The sequence below is a fragment of the Microtus pennsylvanicus genome, chromosome 3 (genome assembly GCF_037038515.1).
Source record: "Microtus pennsylvanicus isolate mMicPen1 chromosome 3, mMicPen1.hap1, whole genome shotgun sequence".
NCBI classification, from domain to species: domain Eukaryota; kingdom Metazoa; phylum Chordata; class Mammalia; order Rodentia; family Cricetidae; genus Microtus; species Microtus pennsylvanicus.
In genome coordinates this window covers 32,927,885-32,938,676 of record NC_134581.1, presented here as the reverse complement: position 1 = coordinate 32,938,676, position 10,792 = coordinate 32,927,885, and the positions used below count along the sequence as shown (strand labels likewise).

At 41.5% G+C, this 10,792-nt stretch overlaps 1 protein-coding gene across 3 annotated transcripts in view; it reads right to left on the bottom strand.

Moving 5' to 3' along the window:
- Positions 1 to 1,109: 1,109 nt before the first annotated feature.
- Positions 1,110 to 10,792, bottom strand: part of Minar1 (membrane integral NOTCH2 associated receptor 1) — a 34,496-nt gene continuing 24,813 nt past the window's right edge. Inside the window, exons 3-5 of one of the 3 annotated variants that reach the window (XM_075965027.1) lie at positions 10,044 to 10,298; positions 5,226 to 5,336; positions 1,110 to 4,444 (exon numbers count right to left, since the gene is read on the bottom strand). In XM_075965027.1, the coding sequence (XP_075821142.1) occupies positions 4,436 to 4,444; positions 5,226 to 5,336; positions 10,044 to 10,298 (375 nt within the window). In that variant the 3' untranslated portion in view covers positions 1,110 to 4,435. Of the gene's footprint in view, positions 5,337 to 9,623; positions 9,690 to 10,043; positions 10,299 to 10,792 lie in introns of all 3 variants that reach the window. The other 2 variants (XR_012909970.1, XM_075965026.1) reach the window with 2 other exon arrangements.

Below are 10,792 nucleotides of genomic sequence, written 5' to 3'. Positions count from 1 at the left end.
CCAAACATTTTCCAGAAAAAAAATTAAAAACAATGACACAGCAAGTATTTTACCCACTGAATCATCTCTCTGGACTGGAAATGATATTTTCAAAACAGTGATATGCCACTCAATGGAATGAAATAGACTCTAGACCTTATTAGGAAGATATGGACATTGAGTCTCCACATACAATCCAAGGAACAGGACATATCTGCAGAACAGTATCTAGAAAGTCTTCAGCACTCTGTCCTAACCTTTAAGCATCTCTCATGACCCATCAGTCATACATGATACAGAAAGGGTGCATAAAGAATATTCATAACCCCAAGTCCTTCCTCCAGGAGCACCAATCTGCATCTCTCTGCCTTGAAACAAAAGTTTCTGCAGTATAACAGACAGCATGGACTGACTTGGTAGTCTCATTGACCACAGTACCCTTGTAGGTTGGACCTGAATAGCCATTCATTAGCAGAAAGAATAGATAAATGGTGATGTATTCGCAGGTTTGTGAAACAGCAGGAAACAGTGGAGATATTCTGAACATATAACATAATTGAGTGATTAATGATGATATTTCTGCAAGGTTTTAGTGGAACTTGGAGCAGGAGGTGGACTAGTTTGCTCACATATTTTTTACTTTGTGATGGGGAAAGTCTTCTGTTTTGTGTTACTTTCATTGGTTAAATAAAGAAACTGCCTTGGCCCTTTGATAGAACAGAAAATTAGGTAGGTGGAGAAAACAGAACAGAATGTTGGGAGAAAGAAGCCGAGTCAGTCAGTCGCCATGATTCTCCCACCGGACACAGACGCAGGTTAAGATCTTTCCTGGTAAGCTACCACTTCGTGGTGGTACACAGATTATTAGAAATGGGTTAATCTAGATGTGAGAGCTAGCCAGTAAGAGGCTAGAGCTAATGGGCCAGGCAGTGATTAAAAGAATACAGTTTCCGTGTAATTATTTCTGGTGTAAAGCTAGCCGGGTGGTGGGATGCAGCCCGCCGCCGCTCCTTTCAACAACTTTGGAATCATTCAATTTGGGAAAAAGAATTAAGATGGACAGTTTGTAACATGTTCATAAACCTGAACCCTATACTTTATGGATAAAATAAAATCTCATTACAAGTCACTGCATATTTTCCATTTATTTGGATTACATTTGGAGAGGCAGATTTTACATGATAGCTTCAAACCAACATTAACCAAATTTTACACAAGCCATTTGAAAAAAGATCTAAAAATGTGCTTAGTTATTGGTATTATATAACATTTATCAAGCACCAAGAGTGTGCTGAGAGCTGTACAGAACAAACATAGAAAGACACCATCCCTGCCTTCAAGGAAACCCATCTCTTTAGGGGCTTCACATAAAACTGTGCCTTACATTTCACACTCTGTTGTTCATAAGGCATAAATAAGGAAGGTTGTTGCATTTCTCACTATTACTTAATAAATATCTCATACTCTTCAGTTATACCAACAGTTACTCAAATCTTTACCTTAAAATACAAATTTCTGTAGTACAATATACAGTATATAATGATTTGGTATTCACACAATTGATCACAATATTCTTGTAGGTTGGTTATATTAATAATAGGAAGCATGTTGAATTCCAACATCTATAAATTTTCATACCATTAAACCATTAGCAGAGGGGTTTTGTGCAATAATATAAACAAATAAAGTGTCACAAGGAATTAAGACAATGGCAACAATAGTACAGATATTCAGAACACTGATTGTTTTTATCATATCTATTAAGCTAGCCTTGCAATGTATTATTCACATGGCTGCATGCCCTAAAGTAACATGTAATTTATGATTAGCTGACAGCAGATGATGTGTGATTGGCTTCATTTTATCAGTAGTTTAAACAAGGAAATGCTAGAATAAAATGCCTGATAGCAGAGAGTTGAAAAGTTCTTTTGATAGTGATTGCTTTTCTGCAAGGCTGTGTTCAAAACAAATTCAGACTAGTAAAAAGGATGACATTATTCTAAATTCCATCACTGTATAGAGACATTTGATTGCAAAATAATCCCTTCAATGGTAAAGTTATCTGATTAATGTTATAAATAAAAAAGCAAAAGAAAAAACCAACAACAATGAAATGAATTTGTAACATGAAGTGACTTAAGCTTTGGGTACAAAATATGTACTTTCTATAAAAAATTATAGAGCGAAATTATGACACTCAGTACAGAAGGTCAGTCAGTTACCTTCACTTTGGGAGGGGACATTGCAACAGGAGAGGAGGGGAACATATTATACAAAGGGGATGCATACTTTTCTGTCAAGTAATCTATCTTACTTCATTATGAAAATTGAGTGGTTGGGGGAGCTAGGGTGAGTCTGGGATCTAAGAAAAGCGAGTTTGGAGTCAAAGAGAAAGAGATATAACTATAAACATAATCTTTTATGAATTCTAAGACTCCAGGCATTCATGAGCTCATAGATATGGCAAAGGTGTGGTCCTTCAACAGCAGCCTCAGTACCATCTGCCTGAGGATGGCCACTTTCCAGAGAAAACCTCCTTCCTTACTTTCCCCTTCATGATCTGACTCCTGGTTTATTATCAGGTCTAGATGCTTTCATTATGTGACAACATTGAGTCGGACTTATACTGGACTTAGAACAAGATTGGATTTCTTTGGTTACCTCCCCAGAAATGAAAAAGGTATTAGAAAATTCTATAGAGTTCTTTCACCTCTATGCTTGAATTATGTTTATAGTCATGCCCTCCCTAGGTATCTAGGTACATGATCCACATAGGGCCCATTAGAAATAGATTTGTCCTAGTGGATGAAGTGTGACTGGCTTCATTATATCAGTGGTTTTATAGAGGGAGTGATATCTGGCCTTCATAATCCCACCTGTCAAATGGAGGATTTGGGTTGGGATTTAACATAAAAAAAATTGAGGGAGGGTTTCTCTGTGTAGCTTTGGAGACTGTCATACTGGAACTCACTCTGTAGACCAGGCTGGTCTTGAACTCACAGAGACCCACATGCCTTTGCCTCCCAAGTGTTGGGAATAAAGGTGTGTGCTAATGCCAAGTTCAACAAAATTTTTATTATCTAGGAGAGTACATCTCTGCTGTTCTAAAGTCACAGATCAAGAAGTTGAAGGCTGAAGCTGCTATCTCTGACTCTCTGACAGTTTAGTTTGTGTTGTGGGGCAGAATGGTGACATCAGAATGTAGTACAGAGTCATTGTTCACAATAAGGAGGTGGAAAAGGGACTCCAAAGGATGTAATATAGTATATCCTCTTTGGAGAGAAAGAGACAATCTTATTTGAAGTGCCCAATCCAAAACAGGGCACCAAAAGACTAAAATTCTCACAACAGACATGTATTTATGCATGCATATATGTATGTATGTATGTATGTATGTGTGTGTGTGTATGTATTCATTTTCATTGCCGAGTCCTATTTCATTCTAAGGCTTAAGTTTCATTCACCTCATTGAAGATCCACTAGTAAACATAACATATCAATAGAAATAGATATCATGAAGACCTCTGTTGTCATCTGTTAGCATCCTAAAGTGCATTGTCTACTCTTCACTAGTGACAACAGGATCCAGTGCAGCAAGCTCAGCATCGTTTGGAATTATTTAGAATGGATGCTGGACTCCTATTGCTTTAGAAATTAGAAGGTGTCTCAGATTCCCCTTGCAGAAAGTGTACATACTTTCCAAAGTGATTATACTTACCACCACAATGTGTGTATGCCAGTTTGTTATCAAATCAATTTAAGGTTTTTAGACTCTGTCAATCATTTTTCTTTAGTTTGTTGTAAGACATTAGACATAGATGTTGATAAGGAGTCTTTTCGCCAATTATTGTCAAAGCACCAATCAGGAGGAAACAGAGATCAAATTCTAATAAAATTGCAACAGCTTCTTGTACACTTGGAAAAGTCTTGCTCTCAATTTACTTAGCAGAGAAGACAACAAACAAAAATCAGATACTTAGACATGTAGATAGATGATAGATAGATAGATAGATAGATAGATAGATAGATAGATAGATAGATAGATAGATAAGATGATAGATGATTAAGTAGATTCTATTTTTTGCGCTGCTGACAAATATTCAAAACTCTGGAGCAGATGTTGTAGTTGAGGAGACCTTAGTGCCTTTATCAGATTATCAAATAAACATTCTTTTAAAAGTCATTGAAAATGGTTGGTACCAGTGATGGACGGAAACCATGGTTTAACATTAGAATGTCAAAGTGTCACCATTGTCTCTGCTCTTCAAGGCACAAGGACAAGTTCCAAACTCTTCAAAGTAGAGTGTCGGGTACCACCAAGAGTTTGAAAATCAAGGAACAGAGCCACATGCCAGAGCAAGAACAGGACATCCTTTGGGCTGTCAGTGACCGTCAGATGTTGAACATACCCCAGCAGGAAAGCCTCCCATCATGATGGGGACAATAGATATGTGGCCTACTCATTCTGCAAAAAAAAAAAAAAAAAAAAAAGAACACTGTATATCATGCTCGGTGTGGATGTATGGCTGCTTGCTACCTGGGCCCAAGAAGAGGGTTCAGAATATCACTATGAAGAAGTGCAGGAATTCAGAAGATCTACACTGGCAATGGCAGAAGGGCAAGGAGGAAGTCAGTAGCCCTTGATAACTGAATAGAAGCCACATTCTTGGTGGACACATCCAGTTATTTCACCAGCAACAGTCTTAGGCTGTTAAAGAAACTGATCCCACCCCTGTTGCCTTTTCATCTTTGTGACACCATCAGCTCCTCCAAAGAGCAAATATTGGATCTGTTCTGCATAACTTAATGCCCACTATGAATCATCATCAAAATGAAAGAAGACAATTAATTAGTCTTCCTTTTTTTCCTTTTGCTTGGAATATTCATTTTTTTTTTACGGATAATTCATGGCCTTCATTATGTGGAAAAAGGTACTGTACTTTTGAAAATATATCAGAGTCTAACTACAGCTAAGCTTAACAGCTAGGTAGACTTCTTTCTAGAGGATATACTCTCTGAAGAAAATCTTCAGCCCTGTAGAAAAGCATCTGAGACTTTTTTTTCTCTATTTCAACAAACATCCACACTGAGGTGAGCTTTAGAAATCCAGAAGAAAACAGTGGAAGCTGTGAGCTGCATGTAATGTTGGGTCCACAGGTTCAGGACTTCATCGTGCAGATGGGCACAACAATGACAAGAATGACCGTGCATGCAGCCGCAGTGATGAGAGCAGCAATCTTGCAGACCTTGGCTCGTCGGAATTCAGCTTCTTTTCGTTTTAGCAATGAATCATAGCCTGGAGTATAAATATCTTCCATCCAGTATTCTAAGTTGTTTGGGTTTAAAGATTCTTGAGTCTAAAAGTAAAGAGATGTCAGAAATACAGTTAATACTTGAGACCAGGTCCAAGACATCCTGACAACTTCCACTCCTGGAATATTTAAAAGTTATCTGCAGTTGGTAGCTAGCAATGCCAGCATCATAAGATGCTTTCCCACCAGGCCTATGCCAGAGAATGACTTCTAGGGACCCATCCATACATCATGGACTGCACTGACTCCTCCCTCACTAAAACTGGCACAAAACTCATAGGTCATCTCTGTATAAACCAGCAAAATGGCCGAGACAAGACTCAACTTTAAGGGCATGTGACCAAGAGTGGGTTAGCTCCACTGTAAGGGAAGCAAGAAAAGTCATTGAAAAATAATCTCTACCAGAACCTTCTGTAAGCAAGATTGTCTTATTTCTAGTCATCTCATTTCTCAGAGCTTTTACTAAAAATCAAAGGCACCTCTAGCTCAATCAAAATGTAAAATATTTTCATTTCAAGCATTTGCATAAATAGGTTAGAACACTGTTCAAAGTAAAGGACTTCAGACCCATGGCCGACTGTCCACCCTGGGCCTGTGTTGCTGATAATTCTAGACTAAGTGACACTTTCCCCCAAAATCAGCTCCTACAACAAATGCCTACTTAAGATTAATGCACTGTCTGAAGAGGAAGTATCATATTTAACCTACATTTCCATTGCACATCAATGGCTAAAATCTATTTCCATGAAGCAGAGCTATGGTCTTGTTTTATGATAAGCATTTAATAATGTGACATCAAAAAAGTAACAGCACATTACAGTCCCAAGCGAGGCCACCTAAATCTCTAAATCACAACCCAACACCTATTGTGACAAGGGTTTTTAGACTGTTTATGTTTTATAAACACGAGCACATTAAATTTACACACAAAGGATTAAAAACAAAAGCAAATCCCGTGCCTACAGAACTGAGAAACCTCAACTGTGGCACACTGTTGCTGGAGTAGCCATGCCTCTAAAACATGCTCAGTGTTTCCCACCCGCCCTATCTAGAGATAGTTCCTTCTGCCCCTTGCTCTGCACCACAGTGTGTGATCAGTCAAAAAAAAAAAAAAAAAAAAAAACAAGAGGAGAGACGGTAGAGCAATGTTTCTCCCAGGCTTCTTCCTGCAGGTTTAGCCTGCCAACAGCTAGGCGCCCACCAGATTCTAACTTGCACAGCTTTCTGCCCTTGGACCGTCAGTCCCAAGAAAGGCAACAGCTCCTTTCTCCCTTCAGTCTGCTCTCTCGGGGTGTTTCACTGACCATTGCTGGCCCTTAACCTGCTCACAGCACAGCGAACACTCCTCTTTCCCAGCAGCTCTTCCCATCATCCCTTTGGGCATGCCATCTGCTTCCTGCAGAGTGCTGACAACTCACTGCCATTCAATAGCAAGAGTTCATCCTTCCTGTTGATAACTACCTTATATTTGAGGGAGGGGTTGACAGACTGTGGCCTGCAGGCCAGTTCTGGTTGGCCATCGGGATCTGTACAGTTCTCCAATTCTGAATGATTTTTCTATCTTGAAATAATTTAAGTAAATCAAATGAAGACAATATTTGGTGGCATGTGAAGACTGTGTGAAATGCTAACTTTGATGGCCCAAAGTAAGATTAGCAGAATCATTCACAAATCATCTGGAGCCACTCTGGTGCTGCAGTGGGTAGGAGGGGCGGGATGGACAACAATGGGCAATGGCTGGAGAAACGAACTTAGCATGCCTGGCTTCAACACAGCTTATAAAGTTTGCAAGCCGTATAGAAGGGCAGAAGGCAGTGCTGGCCACCCATGTTATCCCTAATATAAACCAGATATTTATGTTCTTGATGTGGGGAAAGCCTGTAAATATCCTTGTAAGAAACGCCTAGAACCTAGTGTCTACTGCTGGAGTTGAGCAGCCTCTCCCTGGAACTGATCTAAACACCACTACTTAGAACTATAGCCCCCCCCCCCACACACACACATGCAGGCAAATACACGCATGTACAAACACAGGCTTTCAGATATTCATGCATATGTGCAACATGCACACACAATTCATATGCAAGTGTATATATATCAACACATATGCACACACAGACTCTCATGCACACACACACACACATACACACACACACACACACAGAGAGAGAGAGAGAGAGCTCTGCTCTCCATAGACACAGTTGGGCCCCACTTGCTCTCCCTGACATGAAAATCCTTCTGCAGATGAATGCGCATTCAATAAGGAAGAGAGGGATCCAAAGATGGACCTGTTTTGCTGGAATACTGACCTGTCACGTGAATGATGTGCCCACGAAGATTAGGTTTGGGTGGAAGGCAAAACTAACAGCCTTCCATGCCCTATAGCCTTGAAGACAAACTCTGGTCATTATGTCCAAAATAAGCTGCTCTTTCCCCCGATTTCCCAGGGCTGGTGCAGGAGAGAAGCAACACACACAGGGAGCAGAGATTGGGGGCTTTGGTCCCTCCATCTCAGAACAAGGCAATCAGCCTCCTCTCACAGCTATCTACACTTTGTTATGGGCTAAGAGTCTGCCTCAGAAATAAACTATTTTAATTAGTTTTGTTTTCAATAACGTCAAGCTGTAATGGCACCACAGCACAAAGAGGTAATACCCAGATTCCCAGGGACACCGCACACAGACTCACTTGTAATTAGGCCTGCCAAATGATGAAAATAAAGCCAGGCCTACACCAGTGCCTACCCCCTCGGTGGGTATCATTAATGCATTTATATATGAACAAAAACGGGCCCCAAGAAACCTGTTCCAAAGCTAACCTGGAACAGCACTCCAATCTCTGCAAAGCAATGCAAACAGATAAGCTGGCGACTCTGCTCCACCTGCCCCGGTGTCTGCCCTGCTGTTCTGCCAACGCATCAGCAGGCAGTGAGCTCTATCCCTTCAGTATGTGCTGTTGGATACTCTGACCTTCCGTTGTTAAGCAGAGTTACCCAAAGCTCTGTAACCCAAATGTCTGTTGCTATTTTATGCTAATCTTATGGATATTCTTTAAAACCCTGGCACATTCAAACTACATGCTGTCTCTCCCTAAACTTGCAAAATCTGTTTTCAAGGTCACTTCCAGGGCATGGTGAAATATTGATTATTACAACCTATTGAGCTGTTTCTAATTCTGAGCGTTTTCTGGCTGGTAGGTTATCATAACCTAGGCACGCTGATCAAGGGGGACCACGTATAGCAAAGTTGCACAGAGGTCTGCTTGTGGGAGACTCGAGTCATGATCTAGCCTACTTATCATCAGCAAGATGACAGGGAAGAGAGAAGCCCAAAGTGATAAGTGGCATGTGGTATGCATGGGAATATTATTACAAGTGTAGGAGGGGCTGGGGAGAGTTTAGAGTGTTCCTGAACTTGCTTGAATTGCTACCATTTAAGTTCCCAGATATACAAGTGTGATTATATTCCTTTTGTCTGAGATTAAGTTCTGTTAAACTCCCAGCAATAGCAAAGGGAAATGCTACATAGAAAAGAGAAGAGGAAGAACAGGAGGAGACTTATTGTCCAATGGTCCAGTATAGATCCAGACCTGTCTGACCTGGGCCAACTCACTGGGCTTCCTGCTTCTATTGTTTCCTGGTTTATAAACTGGAGATGGTCAGAGCAATGCCTGTCTCACAGGCAACTGTGCCTGGAACTAAGAGATGGATGTGAAAGGTACCATGTACACTGCCTGACTGCAGCATCCTCAACCAGCTCCTGAGTGCCACCCTCTCAACGCCAATCAGTGCCAGGTTCTTTATGTATATTATTTTCAGTTCTCACAACAATGCCATATTAAGGTGGATTTTTTTATGCCCGTTTCACAGGTGAGAGGATCGCAGCTAAAGCAGGTGAAATAAGTGCTCCACGTCACAATGTGTTGTTAAGAAGCTTTGGATTAAGTCCTGGTGCTGTTCAAACCCGTTGCCTTTTCTCTGTTGCATGCTGTACCTCCCACACCACCCTTGTTTAGAGAAAGGCCATGGCATAAGAGCTTTGCCATCATGGGCCTCCAGACAGCTCTCACCATCCATGCTTCAAGTGCACAGGCTGTCTGGAGACAGCACATTCCTTTGGTGCTATGGCCTCTTTCTCCACACAGTTTAGCTCACGGGTGGCCACAAGGATTCCTTTGCAAGGGTGTGGAAACATAGACAGACGTGCTGTGAATGGAATTGAGCTGCCCACCAAAATAAAAGTGCAACCAAAACCCAGCCCTGTGGTGGGTGAACAAAAAAGCATGCCCTCTAGCCATAACGGCATTCATAGACCTTCCAGGAATGGCTCTTACCTGGGGTGGCTCCATATGGAAACATAATCCATAGCTTGGCTCCCACAAACATGCTTATCCCACGTGCTACATATGGAAGGAGAAATCAGCTTGTGTATCATTAAACAGTTTGGCTCAGGTCTTGTGAGCAAAGATTAGAATTTGCACTTGATTTTAAATGCATCATTAGCAAATCAGATGGCCAACATATCTATAAAGCAAGCACCCTCATTGTTAAATACTTAGAAACAAATCCGCAAGGTGTAAACCCCCTTGTTTAAAACAACAACGAAAAAGACCACTCTCCTCTCTGATTTATTAACTTTCAGAATGCTACAGCAAGGACCCAAGGAGTGTTTGAAAGTTGAGGGAGCGGCCAGATTTAAGTCATCCACACAGCCCACGACAGGGCTCCTCCCACCCAGAAACAATGAGTCTCACCTGCAGGTCCAGGGCTGTCAACTTGCCCTTGTCACCAGAGTTCCGAGCATACTCCTCTATGGTCCAAGAAGGCTGGCCCCGCTTAACCTCAGCCAGCTCAGTCAGCCGCATGTCTGTGTACAGGGGGTTGCTCTTCATGTGGGCCTTGAGGGAGGTGGGATAAGGATGTGGACTGAATACTTGCTCTACCAGGAAGCCATCTTTGGGCTGCTTGGGCAGTCGGTGCTGTGGGGGAATGTCATACTGCCGGTCTGCCTGTAGGGAAGCACAGAAACATCCAGAAAAGCCACAGAGATGCCGTGAGGTCTCACAGTACCTTTGAGCAGCCAGTCAACTTTTTATCAATGAGATCCTAGTAGACACCCAAGACAGGAACATGAGTTTACTTGTGAACCCATACAAAGTCTGCCTGTTTGGGGAGAGATTCTCTAAAGAGAGCTTCTGATCCTGACAGTGCTAGGAAGAGCAGATGCTCCCACATCTAGAGAAGTTCCTATGACCTGGTCCTTACATCATCCTCACCACAATTGGCTCCTCTTGTACAGTCAGATAATGGAGCTCAGAAAGACTCAATTATTTGTATGGGAGCACACAGCAAAGCACGGTTTTAAACCTAACCAACTAGTTTTCGAGTCTTTGATTGGCTCTTGTATGTTACTGACCCTTCTTTTCTGTCCCTCTTCATACTGAGACTCAATGAGTGAAAGACACAGGCCATTCCGCAGGGAATTGCTTGAAAGTTCTGCTGA